At 46.8% G+C, this 20,023-nt stretch overlaps 2 protein-coding genes across 13 annotated transcripts in view; one reads left to right on the top strand and one right to left on the bottom strand.

The window, feature by feature from the left end:
• CDC42BPA (CDC42 binding protein kinase alpha) overlaps positions 1-13,998 on the top strand; it is a 233,565-nt gene extending 219,567 nt beyond the window's left edge. For 6 of the 11 annotated variants that reach the window (XM_031690085.2, XM_015234804.3, XM_015234802.3 and 3 more), the window contains 4 exons: positions 1,699-1,884; positions 4,511-4,628; positions 9,084-9,241; positions 9,659-13,998. In XM_031690085.2, the coding sequence (XP_031545945.1) occupies positions 1,699-1,884; positions 4,511-4,628; positions 9,084-9,241; positions 9,659-9,790 (594 nt within the window). In that variant the 3' untranslated portion in view covers positions 9,791-13,998. Of the gene's footprint in view, positions 1-1,698; positions 1,885-4,510; positions 4,629-9,083; positions 9,242-9,658 lie in introns of those variants that run through there. The other 5 variants (XM_006198817.4, XM_006198818.4, XM_006198820.4 and 2 more) reach the window with 3 other exon arrangements.
• A 603-nt stretch (positions 13,999-14,601) lies between these two features.
• Positions 14,602-20,023, bottom strand: part of COQ8A (coenzyme Q8A) — a 39,068-nt gene continuing 33,646 nt past the window's right edge. For both annotated transcript variants that reach the window (XM_072948639.1, XM_006198822.4), the window contains exons 6-15: positions 19,418-19,540; positions 18,932-19,017; positions 18,672-18,812; positions 18,084-18,165; positions 17,890-17,983; positions 17,527-17,668; positions 17,190-17,297; positions 16,974-17,039; positions 16,604-16,690; positions 14,602-15,742 (exon numbers count right to left, since the gene is read on the bottom strand). In XM_072948639.1, the coding sequence (XP_072804740.1) occupies positions 15,455-15,742; positions 16,604-16,690; positions 16,974-17,039; positions 17,190-17,297; positions 17,527-17,668; positions 17,890-17,983; positions 18,084-18,165; positions 18,672-18,812; positions 18,932-19,017; positions 19,418-19,540 (1,217 nt within the window). In that variant the 3' untranslated portion in view covers positions 14,602-15,454. The remainder of the gene's footprint in view (positions 15,743-16,603; positions 16,691-16,973; positions 17,040-17,189; positions 17,298-17,526; positions 17,669-17,889; positions 17,984-18,083; positions 18,166-18,671; positions 18,813-18,931; positions 19,018-19,417; positions 19,541-20,023) is intronic.

Below are 20,023 nucleotides of genomic sequence, written 5' to 3' on the forward strand. Positions count from 1 at the left end.
TTAAATTCATCTAGTGTTAACATATATAAGAAATATTTTCAAATTCCAAAGCTATTATGTTGTTATCATTTGTGCAAAGAGCATGTACCCCAGACATTTTTATGTTTAACTTATTCAAATCAGTATTGCCTTCCTGTGAGATACTTATTAGCTTAGAAAGTCTGTTGAATGTCTTTGGAGGCTTATTCTGTTTCCTTTGTACCAAAACAATATTGTAAAGGGTTGTTTGCCTCATGAATGTGGAAAAGATAGTAAGGGTAAGGGAATCATTTTTTCTTTTATCTCCTACATCAGATGTGGCTCTTTTCATGTGTGTCTTAATGAGCCAAGAGAATATAAGCAATTAATATAAAACAGCATGTACCTCTGACAAGTACATACTGTGTTAGTTTCCTTGAATCCTTTTTGTCATTTACCTTTTTTCATAAGTGGATACTGGTAATAAAGGACAACTTTGTCTCCAGTTGAATGCAAGATAATATTTTACCTCTAAAAGATTAATTTTTTTAGCACATAACATTTCTCCTAGCCTTTACCCATTCCTGAAATTGTTAATAAATAAAATTTATAGCTCAATGACCTTTTATAGCTTTAATAAGTAACTTTACTGCTTAAAGTCAAAGTTACATTTACATCAATAGTCTTTTCTTTTTGAAAAGAACCTTAGAAAGTACTGATTTCACTCACATATCTAAATTTAAAACAGTATCTTACATAGGAGCCTTTCTTTTAAGCTTACCTAATTTACCAGATTTTTTTTTTCCACAAAGCAAGCTCATCTCATCTCATGAGAACATCAGTTAGCATCTCCTTGGCAAGTCATTCAGCCTCTGTCTCTAATGAAGACATATAGGATGTTTTCTTGAAACATAGTTGTTTTCAAGAATGGAACCTTGAAATTTTTTATTAGAGAAGGTGACTGGGTACTGAGTGACAGTTCCTAAATATTCAGAAGTTTTTTTATGTAGAAAAACTGGAGTCCTTGTTTTCAAAGACGTTCTTCTATGTCTTTAGTAGTACGTTATTTCATTTTTTAAAAATACACCTGAACATTGAAGGGAAGGTTGTTCTCTTGTTAAAAAAACAAACATGTTCTTTGGGTGTCTAAGTGGAGATAAGTTTGGGCTGCTTAAAGATAAACCAATAATTAGTATATTCCACAGTGATATTTCTGTTACAGGAAAATAAGATCAATAAAAGCAAACGCATATGAAGTCTATAAATACCAGTGAATGGTTTTAGGTTTCTAAAAGAAACCTTCAGTTTCATAACACTGCTGGGGAGAGAGGCTAGTTGTAGGTTTGCTTGTTCTTTTCTTTATTTCCTGCTTTTTCTGTGCTTAATGTTTTTGGTAGATTTTTGCTATATTTTGATTCTATCACATAAGAAAATACTGAACTAAATTTTGAAAGTTTACTTGAGTCTCTGAAAGCCCAGTGTCTGCTCAACTTGATGGTAGTAATAAAAGAGAATAATTTTATGAGGCAAATGATTTTTTGCAAAAATCAACTCTTTAAGTAACTGATTATAGAATTTAACTTTCTAAGGCCTAAAATTATTTCATTATGGATTCAATTCTTAGTATGAGATACTTAATTCATTTTTTTTTACATGTATGTTGTCTGAAATGTCATGTGTATCCAGTGCCTCCATTTTCGTCACCTCATTACCTTTTTCTCCTTTCTGTTGTTTTGATAGCCGGGTTTCCCTTATCCATCCCCTCAGCATCACTCCGGTCTGATCTCCTCTCCGATCAACTTTGAGCACATCTATCACATGACTGTTAATTCTGCCGAAAAATTTCTCTCTCCTGATTCCATAAACCCCGAATATTCCCCGTCTCTACGCTCTGTCCCCGGTACACCAAGCTTTATGACTCTGAGGGTATGAACAGCTGAGTTAGGTGTTAACTTTTACTAACCATGTGCGGATCTCCTCTGCCTGGCTTCATAAGTAACACTGCCAAGGGGGTACATTTTGTGAATGTTTTCCTCTGGCCTCTTTCTCTCTCGCCAAACTTCTGTTCTTCCTCTTCCTCCTCCTCTTTCTTCAAGTTCTGCTTTGTTTCTTCTTTTGAGAAAAAAGATGAGGACTGGGGAGGATTTCAGTTTTATTTCTAAAACAGTACTGGAGGTTTTTCTGTGTTTAATAAAAGACCATCCCATGGTTGTTTCCATTACAGATACTGTAATAAGAAATAGCCCATGATCAGGTCTTTATCCTGTTAAACAAATAGAAAAGGGATCCTAGAATTTCAGAATTTTTTAATAGCTCATTACCCTAGAACCAGTTCAATTCAGAGAAATTTTTTATATTTAGGGAATATAGTCTAAAGTCTGTAGTAGAGCCAGTCCACAGGCCTTCTGTCTACAATAAACCCCTTCTTGAAAAGCGCAAAAATCTCCAAAATATAAAGTGTGATAGTATCAGTGAATAACAGGAAAAAGTACCAACAGAAGGTAGTCTTACTAATCTTTGAGCTATTGCTGCACCTGTAGTTCTAGCCAGAATCCAAAATAAGAGAAGTAAATCAACGAGAGGAATAAAAACAGTGTGCTGCTTTCTAAAGGACTGTGGTGCCTGCTGCCGGTCCCTCCCACGCGGCCTTGAGTCTCTGTAACTAGTGGCTCTGCAGCGGGACCAAGAGCTGGTGCCATTCAAGCTGAAAATCCATCCTTCCATCAAGAAATACGGGCTTACACTGACCTCAGGGGAGCGTTTTCTCAAGTTTATTTTGTAGATAATAAAATATTTGGGCTGAATCATGCAAACCCGTATCTCATAGGGCCCTCTCTCTCTGGCTTAGAAAAATAACAGCACCCATTTTTCATTTGTATATTTAATAAAGTAACTTTCCAATAAGAAAACCCAGCTATAGGGTGAGAAGTTTATTTTTGTATTTTTGTTTGTATTATAAAATTATTCTAAATTAAAATGTCATTGACATTAAGCTATAATGTCATTTAAGTATCTTATTTGACAAGATAAGATTAGTTATGATAAACTAAGCCTTAAACTTACAATAAACTAAGTTTCCTTGGTAACAGATTGCAGGGAGTAGATGCTAGAGGAAGTCACATAAATTGATCAGTCAAGAATTTTTACCTTAATCTTAAGTATATTTGTACAAGAAAAGAACCATGAGCTTAGGTTTCAGATTCTTTTATAATGAAGTTGAACTTCAGCTAAATGAATGCTAAACTTTTGGGTTGGGGTTGGGTTTTTTAATTTTTTTCAGAACATATCTTCTGTGTGTCATTTTTTTATTACCTCAACATTCAGTGTTACTAAACCACTGGTATTTTTATAGGTTTAATTTTTACCCTTTTTTCTTGGGTACGTTTGTTTTTATAGAGAAAGACAACACCAAGTTACCTTAAGGTTTATAGCAAAAACAATAAAAGCTTAAAGGTCGAAACTGATATCCCCATCTCTCTTGAGCTTTGTTTTGCTGCATTGTACGCACGTCACGGGCACCTCACAGGGCTGCTCCTGTGAGTGGATGTTGAAATGCTAACACTGTTTCTGTTTTAAAATTTTTGTTTTCTTAGAGAAAAAAAGGTAAAACATTTGCTTTAAACAAATAACACACTAAGAATTACATGGACTTTATAAATTTAGTATATAAATCAAAATGACAGTGGTTAAATTTGGAGCCAGCCAGCCACCCTTCAGTATGTGTGATTCTTCAAAATGTATGATTTGGAGTTTTTCAAGAGATGTTAGTGCATGTTTTCCTGATTGCCAGCTTTGGCCCTGCATCAGCTGTGATGTTTTAACCTTCTCTCTGGTATCAGCCCCGATACCCCATCTGGTCTGAAAAGGCCTGAATTTCAAAGCACTGTATGGCTCATTTTCCTACCTTGGACACCAAAATTATTCATTGTTAGATGGAAAACTTCTCAAACCAACATTCCCGAGTTAAATCACTTCACACGGGCTGTGGCTGTCACAGGCGTCATATTTATGACTCCAGTGCTGCTCTGTCTGTGTGAGGGGGAAGGCTGCCTGGTGACTGGGATGGGAGCATGCCTGTGGGCCAGTCGGTATCAGGACAATAGAACAGGGACTTGAGAAGAACGGACTTCTAAGAGACTTTCTTCTAAATGGGCTTTTTCAGCTAGTGAGTTATATTCTAAGCAGATAAAAATCTCATAGGTGGTAGAAGCTTTGCTTCTCTTATCTGCAGATGTCCATGTAATTCTGCATTTCACTGTCACTTCTAACCATGTAACTTTTACTCACTGTTCTCACAACAACAGAGTCTTATTTGTTGATGAATATTTAAGTAAGTGTAACAATAAGCACTTATCCTTGATTGAGGTGAGGTTTACTTCTGTTGGGGCGTCAGGACTTTTGTGGGCAGGAGGGATTATGTAATCTGTTTCGTGTTCTGTGTCACTCTGGTCAAGACAACTTTATTTCTAGAAATTTAGGGTGAAAAATAGACATCTCTGAGAAAATCAGTTTCTCTCTGCATGAAGAATTTTTCTTTCTCTTTTGACTTTAGAACCCTCGGCCTCAGGAAAGTCGGACAGCATTCAGTGGCTCAGTCAGCATTCCATCTATCACCAAATCCCGCCCTGAACCCGGTCGCTCCATGAGCGCCAGCAGTGGCCTGTCAGCAAGTAAGTGGCCCCGGCTGCAGGAGGGCACTTCTAGCAAGGTAGTCCTGTGCATTCGGGTGGTGCGGTGTCTCAGAACTTGCTGGGTCGTGTCTCGAAGCACAAGTGCGCTTGTTAAGAAAACAGTCTTGGAGTCCTTTTAGAGTTTACAGCCCATCTGGGAAACTGATACTACTACACATTGTGATGATAAGTGCTCTGAAGGAAATAAACAAGGCACAGTAATAGAGACTCATAAGTGGTGGCTGTCAAGGACGAATTCCCACTTAGAAAAACTAGGAAAATCACATGCCCTCCCTAGAGGTGAAGTCACTTTGAGTCATGTTTGATTGATGAGAGAAGGCCACAGTAGCTGCTTCTACTTGGTAGTGGTCAGGGAGTGACACAAAGTAAAGCACAAGAGGTAGGCAAGGGTTGGATCAAGCAGGGACTTGGGGACCAAGGTAAGACATGTTTTGCTTTATTGAAAACACAACGGGAAGCCTCTGAAGAGTTTTAAGTAGGGAAGGACCTCTATCTAAGAGCAAGACTGTTTTTGGCCAACAGCTGCTTTTCTGTCACTTTCTCAGAAGTAACCCAGCATCGGCTTAGAGAGGAGAGAGGGTGACAAGGGCACCAGCAGCGACTTTAACAAAACCTCTCTTCACTTCCCTACTGCTGATCTCTAGGAAATCCAATTTCATATTTAAAAGTCATTCAGTCAGAAATGTATTTGTTGCCTTGTGTTCTTGAATGTGAGACATTGGAGTCAAGCCCCTGGGGCAGACTGAGTGGCGTCCTTCACTTACTGTCCGTGCAGCAGACGCCGATGTCGGCACCCGCTTTGGTTTTAGGCTCTGGCCATAAAGAGGAATGGTGCTGGAGTACCATTTGTTCTCGTGCTGTAGGACAGATTACCCCAAAACTCAAAAGCTTAAAACAACAAATGTTTATTATCTCTCACAGTTTCTGAGGGTCAGGAGTCTGGGAGCTTAACTGGATGGTTCAGGGTCTCTCAGGAGGCTGCAGTCAAGCTGCCTGCCAGGGTTGCCGTCAACTCCAAGCTTGACGGTGATTGGAGAACCTGCTTCCCAGCTCACTCAACGTGGTTGTTGGCAGGCCTCCGTTACTCACCAACGCAGGCCTATTTGTACGTGGCCTGAGTCCTGGTGACATGGCAGCTGGCTTCCCTCAGAGCAAGTGACCTGAGAGACAGAGACAGACGCAGCAGTGTTTTTATAACCCAGTCTCAGGAGTGACCTTCCATCACTCCTGCAGCGCACTGTTAATCACACAGACCAAGCCTGGTACAGTTGGAGAGGACTGCCCTGGGGCATGAACACCAGGGACAGGTGCCTGCTGTAGGTTCATAGAGCATGTTCAAGTTTTCATTCGACAGGCAGAAGTTGAAGTGCACATCTTGTGACTTTTTTTTGCTATTATCTCCTAAAATCATCTCTAAGCAGCACGTAAAACTCCAGCCAGTCGGAAAAATGACAACCATTTTATTAATCACCTTTTTATTAATGGTGGCTAGATAAGATAGTGGATTTAATATAACTGACTGGAAGGTATCAAGACTTGAGATGCAAAGAAATCATAACAATATTAATAATTACATCCATAATCCTTTATCCAGAAGTCTTGGGGTCAGATGTTTTTTTCAGAATTCATATTTTTCTTTAATATATTTTAGGAGGGTTCCATATATTATATTTCATCCCCAGCAAGACCTAAGACAGCACCTACAAACAATATTTATACAGCCAAATTTATGACTAGTCACAGTATGAATATATAAATAAGTGTACTCTTTAAATAAAGTGTATGAGACACCTCCAATTTGTTCAGATTAAGTTTGCCAGCACATGAGTTTACATCAAACTTCCAGAAAAAAGTTTTGGTTTTCAGGGCTTTTGGATTTGTGGAATTACAGGTAAGATAGGAACTGTAATACAGAGATTTGAAGGGCCGAGTGGCCACCTCCTTAGTAGTGCTGAAGTGAGGGTCCACTGTCACTGTTGACAGTGTGCAAAGTAGAGGCTAGCGCCAGCTCCAGATTCCTGTTAAGGCCTTTAATACAGTTACCAGGCTTGGCCTTCCTGAAATTCTTGCTGACAAGCTGTTTGTGTAGAGGTAAGGGGAAGACCGTCCCAAGAATTCCCAGGGGCTTCTGCTATTTAGAGTGCCTCCTACTAGCTTCAAGAATAGCCCAGCTCATGTACAAAGTTTCCAGAAGAACAGCCAGCCAAGAGAGACACAAGAAGAAATGGGGACCATGTCAGTCTCCACAGCCAGAAGCATGGGACCTTCCAGGGCCAGACGCACGATGGCTTCATGACTAAAGTCCCATAAACAGAGCTTTCCACCATGACTCCATCTGCTCCTGTCAGTGACAGGCTCACTGGGGAACGTGCCGACTTTCCTAGAGGTCATGCAGAGTTAGATACTCTCACCCCAAGAGATTTAGGGTCCTGCCCCTCAAATCACCATCTAGAACTCTTTGGCAAAAACCCTGAGTATATGGTCTCAGTCAGCAGGGACCACAGTTTCCAGATTGTCCCCTTTGCTGTTCAAAACGACCCTTCCTCAAATTTTTAAGATTAGGGTGGTTGCATGTAATTTTTCTTTGAAAGGAACAAAAAAAAAGTATGGATCACGAAGGTGAATCAAGTTCTTTGTGCTATAATCGATCACTGGGACGGAGGGACGGACTCAGCACTGGCAGCCCCATCGTACACCTTCTGTCTTACATTTTATAATCCATGTATTGAATGCTCAGCTGTTTCCACAAAAATCCCATAAGGTAGAATTTATTTTCTTATTTACAAATGAAGAAAACTGAGACTCAGAAAGGTAAAGTCATTTGCTTAAGGTCACACAGGGCAGTAAGCAGAGCAGCAGAACTCTGGCAGTTTGGATTTTCTATTCAGAATGACAAAATTTTTAAAATAGTAACTTACATTACAGCTTTTGTTAAATTGGGCACTAAACTAAGCGTAGAATTGGAAGAGAAATCATAAAAAAATGATTTATGCCTTCAGTTAGATTGTAATCTAAGGAGACAAAAAATCCACATTAAAAAAGTAGAGTACACGTCCAAATAAACACATCAACAAATGAAAATCAGTGTATGTCTAGTAAAGGCACCTCTAGAAACTGGCTGGAGTGTTGAGAAAGAGCAGATTGCCTAGGGAGTTAGATCAAGTCAGTGGTTCTCAACCTGTGTTGCATTCTAGAATCATCAGAAGAGCTTTTAGAAGTCCGAAATTCTGCCATTATTGGTCCGGGTTGGGGCCCAGGCACTGATATTGTTAAAGCTCTATAATTTATTGTGCAGTATACAGAGTTGGTAACCTCTGCAGTAAGTAAATCATGGTGACAGGGAAATGCACACACAGCTGGAGGCTTAGGAGAGAAACTGAAACTAGAAGGACGCTGAGGAGATCACCAGGGGCAGGACTTCACCAGGGGGCCCCTGTTCAGTTGAAGACTTCTGCATGTGCATGTCAATAAGTGCATATGCTTTAAACAGTTACCTTTTGACACTGTCTTTGAATTCTTAATGTAAAAAAAACTAAATTGGGACTCGTTAAACCAGCAAAACATTGGAATAATCACAAGCTATACTTTTGGTTGTGCCTAGACCTCAACAGTGTCACAGTCTTTTCTGACCAGTGATCTTAATATTGAAGCTCAGCAAGATTAAAACATTTTTAAGAACAAACTAAAGAACAGTAGTAGGGAATGCTGAGTTTTGAATAGATACTAATAATACGCAAGATTTCCAAGATGTTTTGGCCATCCTTTGCCTTCCTCTGAATGGTCCAGTCCCCCTTTGATGTACCCCAACTCTAAGATCAAAATAGAGTGCAGTTCTTCTTTTTCCCACAATTTTTTTAAATTAATAGACTTTATTTTTTAGAGCAGTTTCAGGTTCACAGCAGAACTGAGCAGAAAATACAGAATTTGAAAATAGAGTGCGATTCTTAAAGACTCACCTCATTTTGTATCTCAGGCTTTTTACCCTCTGGAATGAAAAGGCTTCTCTTATGTTCCTCTGTATTTTTTATGAAAAGTCTCTAGACATTAAGTGGTAGTTATGGCTCGTCAGCTGGCATGGTCTTTATTTCTGGGACTAATTGATTATGTGGATTATGTGGGAGTTGTCTAGCGAGCCGGGCAGCCCGGACACGGCCAGCAGGGCAGAGGCAGGCGGCCTGGAGAGCTGCCCACTCACCCGGCAGCCCAGGCAGCTGGCCCGGGGCAGGAACAGCAGCTCCGGGTGGCCGGGCTCCTGGTGGACTGGAGTGTCCAGGTAACGCAGCTGGACTCACTGTTTATCGGTGAGGGGCTGTAAGCCGGGAGGATGACCCCAGGACAGCAGGAACGATGGCTTGTCACCTCAGCATTCTGTGCACTTTCTAAAGGAGCGTCCCCTTCTGCATGTGTGAAGTTTTACCTGCATGTGTGCTGTAGGGTCATCCGCACAGAATGGCAGTGCGTTAAAGAGAGAATTCTCTGGAGGGAGCTACAGTGCGAAGCGGCAGCCCATGCCCTCCCCATCTGAGGGCTCACTGTCTTCAGGAGGCATGGACCAAGGCAGTGACGCCCCAGCGAGGGACTATGATGGAGAGGTGAGGACAGCAGGGGGAGTGGCTGTGTCTGGAGACAGGCGTTTGTAGAAGTCCTGGGTGGGAAAGACTAGTGGGTTTAGCAACTCTGTCCCGCCACCTTGAGATGGGCCTCAGCTGCGGGAGGGATCCGCACTCACTCCCCGCTAGGGGGTGGCCGAGCAGGTCACTTGCATTGCAAACTGCAGTTTCCCTGGAGGTGTTCAGACTTCTAGTAGCTTTTATGAAAATGGCCTACGTTTCTAAAGACCTGCAGGAGGGACTGTAAGCATTTGTTATATTCTGTGCCTCTGATTCGGCTCAAAAAAGGGGCACTTTTTACTGACAGTAGGAGAGCCATAACAGGTCATTGGCCAGGGTGGCTGGAGGGCCCGAGCCCCTCTGCTTCTCCTTAATGTCTTCTTCCCTTGGGCCTTGCAGGACTCGGATTCTCCGAGGCATTCCACGGCTTCCAACAGCTCCAACCTGAGCAGCCCTCCCAGCCCCGTGTCGCCCCGAAAGACCAAGAGCCTCTCCCTGGAGAGCACCGACCGTGGGAGCTGGGACCCCTGAATGGCCTCCCGCTCTGAGCTCCCCTCCACTCACCTTCTCCCACTTTCCTCTCCTCCTCCACCTCTGCCTGAAAACTCCCGGCGGAGCGGTAGCAGTAGCAAGGCCGGGACCGAGGACCTGCATCCGCCCCCGAGACTTAACAGCAACCATAAAGGCAGACTTTCATTGAGCAGCTTAGATTAATATTCATTTCATTTCATACACTTAGAGTTGCTTTCCATAATACTTCACCCCTCCCCCAAAGGTAGCTTAAGTAGACAGATTACACAGATGTAAGCGATAAGAATAAGATTAGACAGACGTTGTTTCCACAGTAGAGTCTCGTTGTAGCCCTGAGACAGCACCTGGGGCTCGCCACCGGGTCCCGGGCAGGTGCCAAGCCCATTCAGCACCGCCGTGAATGTCCCCTGATCGTTGCCAGTAAATCCCCGTTCGCTAAAACGATGCATATTTTACTACAATACAGAGTTTAAGTAAATACACAAATGTAGAGGTTAAATACTGAATGTATATAGTAAAAAGAAGCATCTTGTATTCAATGAAAGATGGATGCATATATGAGAGAGAGATCATTTAATTTAAAGAAATGTGTTGTTTCTCGTCTTTTCCAACTAAGTAATTAATGGTAGGAAGGCCTCAAGCTGACATTTACAGAGGGAGAGCTGGGGACTGAGAGTTCTTCTAGTGCCGTTGCTCAGACTGGTCGCGGTCACCTGGGAGCTTTAGGAGGCGTTTGGAGGCTTCGGTTTCATTGGTTTGGAGTGTGACCTAGGAACCAGACTTCGAACATTTTTGAAGCCTCTCAGCAGCATCATTAAAAGGCAAATTTACTTCTATCCAAGACATTTCTTTTTCTAGTGGTAGAATTTGAACCTCACTTCTCATTTATTATTTTATTTTGGTACCTTTTGCAGACGAATGTAGAAATGCAGTTTTGTCACCTGGATCCCTTCCATCTGAAAGGACAGAAGAAAGTCATAGTTTCTGAAGGCCCATAAAGAAGTTCATAAAAGTGCTTTTTTCCTTGGCTGATCCTCTCTCTCCCTGAGTTGCAGTGAGGCATCTGTCCCCCAGCTGAGCTGGCTTCTTGGTGAGAGTATGTTTTGGGGTGAGGGGGTGTGAGTTTCCTCAGATAAGCCTGGGAAGAAGAGTTTAATTACCAAATAATATAAAACCTCAAATGCAAGGACTTGAACAGCCTTAACCAAATATTCTTTCCATACCCAGTGGGGAATGGACGTGTTCAGCCCAGGGCACTGGCAGGAAGGCAGCCCAGTGAGGCCATCTTGACTGCGTAAGCGTTTCCTCCCTTAGTTGCTGTATTGTGTTGTTAGTCACATTTCCATTTGAATTCCTGCTGTTTTAATTACCACAAGGAAATGAGATGCAGAACTTTATTTCTCTAGAGTCATTTCACCAGTTAAGCACAGAAGTAGAGAAAGAGCTAGAAATAAAAATATTCTCGTGGGAGTAAACAGGATCTGCCTCTCTTTTACTTTATATCTAAATTTCTCTGAGAGAAAGATTTTCTTTCTTCTTTAAAATTCAACTAAAATGGAATTGTTTTCCTGCAGTAGCTCGTCTGAATTGCAGTGTTTGAACTCAGTCATTTCAGCCCTGATTTCACAGCCTTCTCCTCAGCCACAGCTGTGCCCACCTTCCCACCACAGGCCATGGGGAGCCAGACTATTCTCAAGTTGATGCTAATCTCTGGAGCAGGTTACTGAGGTTCAGTGAGGGAAGAAAGAATTCTGTTTGAGGATTATATTGTAAAATGTTACAATAGTGAATTTAAAATAATAAGAGCTTTGACATTTAAACATTCTGAACTCGGTGCTTGCTCAGATTTGATTATGTTTTACTTTGGATGGGCACAAATTACTGCACAACTCTAATTTTCTAAATCCTTTGCTTTCAGAAAAAAGGGTGTCATGTAAAATCCTTTTGTGCATCCAGATATCAAGAGTCAGACCTTGAGTCTGCCGTGACTCTGGTAGCTCCTTAAACTTGGCACTTCCCCGAGAGAGGAGGGAACCGGCTCTCCCCGCGTCCTCCACACCCTCCCTCTCCCCTTCCTTCCTCCCCGTGCCTCTTCCTGCCTCCCTTTTCTCTCCTGCCTGAGGAGGCGGAGCTGGCTGAGAGTGACAGGACTCCACACTAAGCTATGCCATTCATTTATAGCTTTGACAGCTTAGTTTCTGTAGGTTTTTTAATTTTTTAAAAGATGCTTATAGGATCAAAATAGAACCATCCCTGAAGTCTGTGCTCCACTGCAGTGAGTCATACCCCTGCAGACTTCCAACAGGGCAGATGAGAGTCCTGAGGGCTCGTCCTGGCTGCTGGGCTCACAGGGAGGTGGAATATCAACCCAGCAGACTGTACCCCAGTCATGTGAAGTGGTCTTACCAGTAGTAAGAGAGCAGTCCCAAATATGATGTTTCCAACAGCAGGGCTTTGAGGGAGAATCACTGCCCAGGGTAGTAGTTTGGAGGGTATTTTCCCAAGATAATGATCATTCTACTGGGCTTATCCCCATTCTTAAATATGAAGCAGTTACCTTCAGAAGCTTCTGAGAAGAATGATTTGAAAAGATGGGGAATGGGTTCTAGAGAGACAGAAAACATAATGATCATTCAAAGGGATCAGTAACAAAGATCATAGAAAAGATGTGATATTGCTGTCTGAAGTCATCCTTTGTTTTTGGCCAGGATGTTTAAAGAAACGTATGTGGCAGCAGGAACTCACTTCTCTTCTCAGCAGAAAGGAAAGATGAATAGAGAGGCATTGCTGGCATAGTCTAGATGTGTTGGTATTTGGTGCTATCTACGTTCAGCCAATTTGTCGTCTTCTCCTGAATTACGACTAGTTTAATCTTGCTGTGTGCTTTAGGTGTATGAAATTACATATATATATATATATATCTTTTTGCCAAAAAACAAAAGCCTTCCTCCTTGTAAAATGATTGCTAAAGCAGATTTCACTTCTTGTCACGTGTGTACACACACACAGGCACGCACGCACTTATCCCGACTCTTAGTGATTTATCTCTTTTCCAGGGAGCACAGTTTTAAGGCTATGAAATACAACTAAAAACAGCCCATCTATTTAGTTTTCCAAGCTATTCTTGTACCCATGCTTCAGGGAAGAATCTGAAATTCCTATTATGTTTACAGCAACAATCTGTCATTTCCCAGCTGGCTCTCAGCCTCTGCCTGCCTTCCATATGGGTAGGATCACGTCATTTTGTTACTCAGTGGCCACATCTGCTTCTGTGAAAGACCAGTTGCATTTATATGGACTCTCAGGTATCATTAAAGAAAAACCAGAGTAGGAGTGGGCGGACATCCCTAACCCCCAGGTACAGCAGGGCCGTTTGCTAGCCTCTGGCCACGAACACCGTGGTCTCCCAGCTAAGCGGGGCCTTGCAGAGCTCGGCATCCACTCTCTGGACCGAGGGCGCATTCTCAGCAGTGGTCAGACTTTGCCATTGCCTGGTCCGCAGGGCATGACAGGGAAGTGACTGGGCACCTGGCTCCCTGCCTTGCCCTGGCCCAGTCCCTGATTAACTAGATAAGCCACATGGCATTTCGTCGGGCCCTTCTTAAAATCTTTCCTTGTTATGACTTCATGCCACAAGTCCAGAGTTCTTCGCAGAGTCCTGCTCGGTAAGAGGGCCTCGCTTCCGCTGGAGCTCTGTCTCCTGCCCAGCACTTCCTTCCCGGGGACAGCCAGTCCACATAGAAACCATTGCATTTAAGGGGGGAAACTGATGAAAAATCAACCTGGAAACTTCATGAAAACAAAATGACCTGCCTTTTTATTTGATAGTGTAATATCATTTATTTTATAAATTTTTTAGGGTTTTTTCTCATTGTAATATTATTGTACAGTTTTGCATGGCCTGGGTGTAATCATTTTTTGGTTTAGAATATAATGCTGACAAATAAGTGTGTATGGAAGGGGAAAAGATACTGCTTTGGCCTCTTATCACTCCTTATTTCATTTTGTTTGGTTTTATGCCCTCAACGTCTTAGGGAACTTTATAAGAGATTCTCTGCTACCAAACAATGGTGTGGATTCTTTTGCACAGAAATATTTAAGGCGAGACAGTCAAAAATGTAACAAAAGACTCCTCGCCCATATTTTATGTTGGTATCACTTAATATTAACCAGACGCTGATGTATTGCAATAAAACAGGGAACTGTTAGGATTGAGTATTTTGTCTTTTTTTTGCTGATTAAAGTCTGAGGAATGGAGAAAAGTGACTCTTCGTCTATGGGACCCGCTTCTGCCAGTCCCCCTCCCCGTCCAGGTGTCCTCGTTACGGTAGGAGGACGTGGGGCTAGTTTATTCTAGGACTTTCATAGTTCCTTCCATAGCTCAGGTGAGAATAGTGTTCGATTCTTTTGAAGCTTTCACCTCCCCTCTTCTGACTTCCCACTCAGTCTGCAGGGCTGAGCGTCTGCAGGTGGCCCTGCCATGTGCAGTTACCAGCAGGGAGTCCACTACGCTAAGGACCCACCGTCTGCCAGCCAGAATTCCCCACCGGTGTGACGTCTGTGTAAACATGGTTTGATTTTCCATCTACTTACTGCAGAGAAGCGGCAGACACTCAACCCGGAAGGCTTGGTCCACACTTCTCTGATGAATGTGGACCAAGCCATCCAGGTTCAGGCACCAAGAGCCTCACAGTGGGAAAAGGGGCAAACTTTGCAGGAGCTTCTAGAGGCAGGAAAGGGTATTAAACTGACCTTGGGCTCATCACCAGCAGCTTTGAACCCCTTTTGAAGTAAAAGAATGAATGCCACAATGATAGGATTTTTTTTAATTGAAACAAGTCTTTACAAGAGTTGTACAAAAATTAACAGAGCCTGTGCTGAACCCTCGGGTCCTACCAGGTGACATGTGCACATCTTCTTCCACAACGGCTCCGGGACCCCCACACACCTGTCTTCGAGCACAGAGACAGCACGTGGCTCTCTCTCCCCTTCTGCAGCTCCTGCCCCTCCCCATAGGAGGCAGCAGTTCTCTGGAAACTTCTGGTTGTCAAAAAACCATACAGGAACCAGCCAGAGAGCAGGTGTGGGTGGACATCTCGGTGAAACAGCACTTGTTGGCACTGCTCAGATCAGCACTTCTCCCAGCTCCAGATCACAGGCTGGAGAGGAAAAGCCAGAAAACACAGATCTCATTCTAGAAACACATACACGCATAAACCTTACACTACACTCAATAAAATCCAAAAGGTTTCTCTGGTTTTGGGGTGTTTGGTTTTGGTTTTTGGTTTTTGGTTTTTTTGTTTTGTTTTAGTGGCAGGGATTCAAAGGGAGAACTCTCACCTCCTGGTTAACATTCACATTAGCAAAACCCCTGTTACAAAAAGGAAAAGGAAATAAAATTGTCTTTTTATTGAGAGTTATTTCAGAGGATGAATAAACAGGCAGATTCTGACCATAGTGGGGTTGCTTTTCGAATTCTCGTGGCTCTCACCCCAACACCCACTTAGTGATAAAAACCGCACTGGCAACAGGCTCCAAGCAGCGTCCCTCCCCATCAGAGCGGCCACCCTCTCACGGGGTGAAGGAGATGAAACGGAGCATTGGCACCACCAGCTTCCTACTAGTTTTAGCGGCAGGACCGTCTGCGGGCGACCGGGCCTGCAGCTACTGCTGCTCGGCCTGCCTCCTGCGGTAGTTGCTGTAGGCCTCCTCGAACATGGCCTTGCAGGGGAACCGGGCCTTCAGCTTGGAGCAGATGAGGAAGGAGCCCCCCATCTTCCTGTGCAAGGAGTAGGTCTCCTCGGGTGGCGGGACAAGCCGGTGCCTCAGCATAATGGGGATCAGGTTGTGGATCTTCTCAGTGGTGCTCTGGGTGCCAAAGTCAAAGGGCTCCTCCGAGGCAAAAGCCTCCCCCAGGATGAGGATGGCGTCTAAGTGGGCATCTTCCATGGCCTGGATGGAGAAGAGGAAAGGTGAGCAGAGATCAGATTTCAGACCCCAGGGCTCCTGCCACAGTGCCCTAGACTGAGCTCTCAGAAGCTCTCTCTGTAAGTTGAGCAGATCAGGGAGGTGATTGTTTCAACTAGATTAAATAGTGGTACCTGGGATAAAAATTCAAACCCATAGGGGCCAGGAAACATCATTAATATGTGAAATTGGGCTCCATGGAAGACAAAAGGGAGTGGTGGGGTCTGCGGCAGAATGCATTCCTGCCCAATGGCACTGGAATTCAAAGTTTTTATGAAACACCTGTCAGTCCAAACAGAACAGTGCCTAGGCCTGAGCCTCTGCACTCTCCGAGACAACCCGCTATCTTCAAACCTTCCGCCCCACTGTCAGGAGAGGTGAGTGCTGCTTTCTGAGTGGCTTCTGGTGATGGGAACCCTGACCTATGCCCCTTAAGATTTCTTCCAACGCTCTCCTCACCCTTCCCAAGTGAGGGCTGGGCTTTGCACCCCCATCTGCCCTCACTAAGGCCCTGAACTCCTGTATGATTAGCCCCGTGACTTGGATGTCCAAGTGGACTGGAGTGGGAGGTGAAGCAAGAGCTTCATGGCCAGTCCCCCAGCATCCTGAGAACTCAGCACGGGGCAGGGCCCCGCTTCCAGACTATGCCTAATGCAGCCCGGCGGCTCTGTGGAGACCCTCAAGGGCAGCTATCACCTCTGATTCCATCCATTTATAAACCACAGTTCCCAACAGACTTCAAAAGAAAAGCAGTCCACAGCCCACCTTCCCCACGTGCACTGAAGTTGGCCCCAGGGGCCGTGCCTGGCTCAGCCAACCTTGCGGACCTCATCACGGGGAGCTCACCTTGATCTCGTAGCCGGTGAGGAACTTCATCTCTATGGATTTCTTCAGCACAGCCTCCCGGTCCCTGTCAGCAGCAGCCCTGATGATCTGGGTGGAGGCACAGAAAGGCACCATGGGCAGCACATAAAGAGGAGCTCCTGGGGGTCCAGGGAGCTGGCACCTGCCCCTCCCCATGCTGGCCACTGGCCAACCCACTTTTATCCTTTGCTTCCCAGAGTCTGACTCGGCTGTGACCTCATCCACTGTCACCAGACACTGGGGGCGGGCAGGGACACCAGGACAGAAGCCCACCCTCCCTCCAAGATCCAGGCATCCCATCCCAGCCTCAGGAGAGCGTAGGCCAAGGCCAGGCCCCCGACTCCACCTCTACCTGAATGTAGAGGTCAGTGAAGGATCTGTCGAATTCCCGAGTTGCCCCGAAGTCCAGAAGGGCCACCTGGGGATGGTCAAGACCGGGCGAAGGTTTGCCCCAGTGGAGGACAGGGTGGGGATGGGGGGGGGTGCAAACACAGCCAAGACCCCCAGATCTCGCAGCCCTGCTCCCAGGAAGTTCAGGCTCCCTGTGGGAGTCCCACTGGGTGCTCACCTTGTGCTCCTGAGGGTCATAAAAGAAGTTGGACCAGTTGGGGTCTGTCTGCATGAAATGGAACTCAAACAGCTCCCTCAGGCACAGGACGAGGATGTTGTAGCAGATCTGGGGGCGGGTGGGTCCCGGTCACACAGCGCCAGGCTGCCTGGTGACCCTGGATCTAGGGCGAGGAAGCCTGACTCCCATTTTCCCCCCCATCTTCCACGCCATCCTGCCTTCCACCCAGAGATGACTTGATTCCAAGGGTACCCCTGGGTGGAGCAACACAGCAGCCCTCTCGTCCCCTTTGCCCCACAGGGAATGCCTTGGGTCTCCAGGGCCACCATTGACACACCTCGTTCCGGATCTCCTGGCTCAGCCCCTCAGCCTGGTCCAAGGGGAAGCCGGACACCAGTTCTGTGGTCAGCACATGGGGGCTGCAGAGCTCGTCCACAATCTCCGGCACGTAGAAGAAGGGGTGGTCTTTCAACAGCTCCCTGGCGGCGGTGGGAGGTCACACCTCGGCCGCCCTGATGCTCCCACTCCCCAACCCCGGGAATGACACAGGACAGTGAGCTGGGCAGGATGGGGCCCTGGCCCCCAGCACCAACGACAGCCATCTGCTGTCAGAGCCAGAGGGCCTTCAGCCCATAGCGGGCTGCCTGAAGCCACCCCTTCTGTTTTCCCAACAGGCAAAGGCCCGAGGCTGGAGCTGCACCTGAACTTGCGGGCACAGGCGGCCTCTCGCTGGTAGTCGCACTCAAGAGCCAGCTCCCGCCTCAGCACGTCGATCAGGTGCTCTGGGAACAGGCCTGAGCCAGGGAGGAGGGTGTCAGGATGGGCTGGGGGCTCCCCTTCAGGTCCCCAGAGCCCATCCCACACTCCTCCCCTTGCCCAGGGGCAGCCTCAGACCTTCTGGAAGCATGTTGCTCATGTTCAGCACGGTCATGAGGTTGTTGACATCACTGTTGATGCTCTGGGCCACGCCGGGGTACTGCAGGGGGAGCAGAGGGGCACCCGGGCAGACAGAGCAGAACCCTGTAGAGCCCACCCTTCCATAGCCCATCAGCTTCCCAGCCGTGTCCCACCCAGACCCCACACTTTGGCAAGGCAAAGCCAAGACCCACCGATGCTGCCATGACCCCTGAGCTCACCACAACCCTGTTCTCCACCGTCTACTGCCCCCCCTCCCACCCTCAGGAACAGCCACCCACTCAGGGCCCCATTCCCTCAGCTCAGGCCCCAAGCAGTCACTTGTCCCCTGTCCCTGCCCCATGCAAACCAAGCTTGCTGGGAGGCTGTCCTCCCTCCCACACTCACTCAGCAAATATTTCTCAGTACCCAGTGCTGACCAGGAGCTGGGGACAGAAGTGATGAAACACAGGCCCTGCCCTGGATGACGGGGCCCACGGGGATGTTGGGTGCAGAGGCCCCCACACTGCAGGGCCCTGGCTCTGCCCCCTCAGCCCCCACCGGGACGAGCACACACTGGGTGCCTACCTGGATCTTCATTGCCACCTCGCGGCCACCCTTCATGCGCGCCAGGTGCACCTGCCCGATGGAGGCGGCTGCAAAGGGCCGCTCCTCAAAGTACTCCAGCTTGTCTCGCCAGTTGGGGCCCAGGTCATTGTTGAGAGTTTTCTGGGGGGCAGAGGCCAGGGAGGGGCTGTGAGCACAGCCAGGGGCACCCTGAGAAGCCCCCCGCCCGCCCCCTCCCACGGGGCTGCAGGACCCCAACTCCGCATCAGTGCCTGCCTCACCGTCATCTGTTTCAGCGGCATGAAGTCGGCGCTCTGCCTCACCCGCTCAAAGACCTTGGCCAAATGGGGGTTGATGAAGGCGTCATCTGGAAGAAACCAGAGAATTCAGAGAGCAGTGGGATAACCCTGGAAGGAGGGCACACAGGGCACCTCCATCACCCCTGCCCTGTGCGGTCTCCCAGGAGGAGGTCAAGGTGCCACTCTGCCTTCTGCATACTGAACTGAGGTTCATGAAGACGAACGCCACACAGCAGGCCCAGCCTCGAGTTCCGGCTCTTCCTCGCTCCCAGGGAGCGTTTTTCCCACCAGCACACAGGCCCCTAATGCTGCAGACCAAGGCTCCAGAGGGGAGATGGGGGGACCTGTGCACACTCCTGGGACACCTGCACCCCAGCCCATCGCACCCTACCCCCGCAGGGCATCCCCTCGCTGCTCCCCACCCGCCTAGGACGCGGCGGTACCCAGAGCCCGCACAGCCGCACTCACCCTGGATGCTCAGCATCTGGCCCAGCTTGAGCGCTGCCCCACGCACCTTGCAGAGCGTGCGCACAATGCGCTCTGCGTTGGCCTCCGACAGGAAGGGGCTGGAATCCAGCACAGCCTTCTTCCCTGCAGAGGAGCAAGGACCACAGCGTCCCTCAGGTGTCTGCAGGTCACACCCAACACCACTGCCAAGTAGCAAGAGGAGGAAGAGGCCAGGAGGGCTCTCAAGTGGCCCCAGAGAGGCGGCAGGTAGGGAGTGTGAGGCCTGGGAGCCCCCTCGCAGAAGCACCACGGCCCCTCCACCAACCCGAGCCTGAGTACCACCCAGCCCACTGGCCACTGCTGTGGACCTCGGGCAAATCAGGTCCTCCCAGTAAAAACAGGGACAATGACGGAAGTCAGATGGGTGTCGGGGCACTTTATGGGTGATGCAATAAATCCCTGCACAGAGCTTGACACAAAGGGTTCAATCAGCGTCCTTCCTCCTGGGTGTCCATGAAACCAGCAACGTAGTTTTAACTCCATGTTCCATACCCACCTCCCTGATGCTGTGGAAGGCCCTCTGGGGCCACCCGGGTCTCCCAGGCCTACCTCCAGCACCCTCCCTGT

This window comes from Vicugna pacos, chromosome 23 (genome assembly GCF_048564905.1).
Source record: "Vicugna pacos chromosome 23, VicPac4, whole genome shotgun sequence".
In the NCBI taxonomy this organism is placed as follows: Eukaryota; Metazoa; Chordata; class Mammalia; order Artiodactyla; family Camelidae; genus Vicugna; species Vicugna pacos.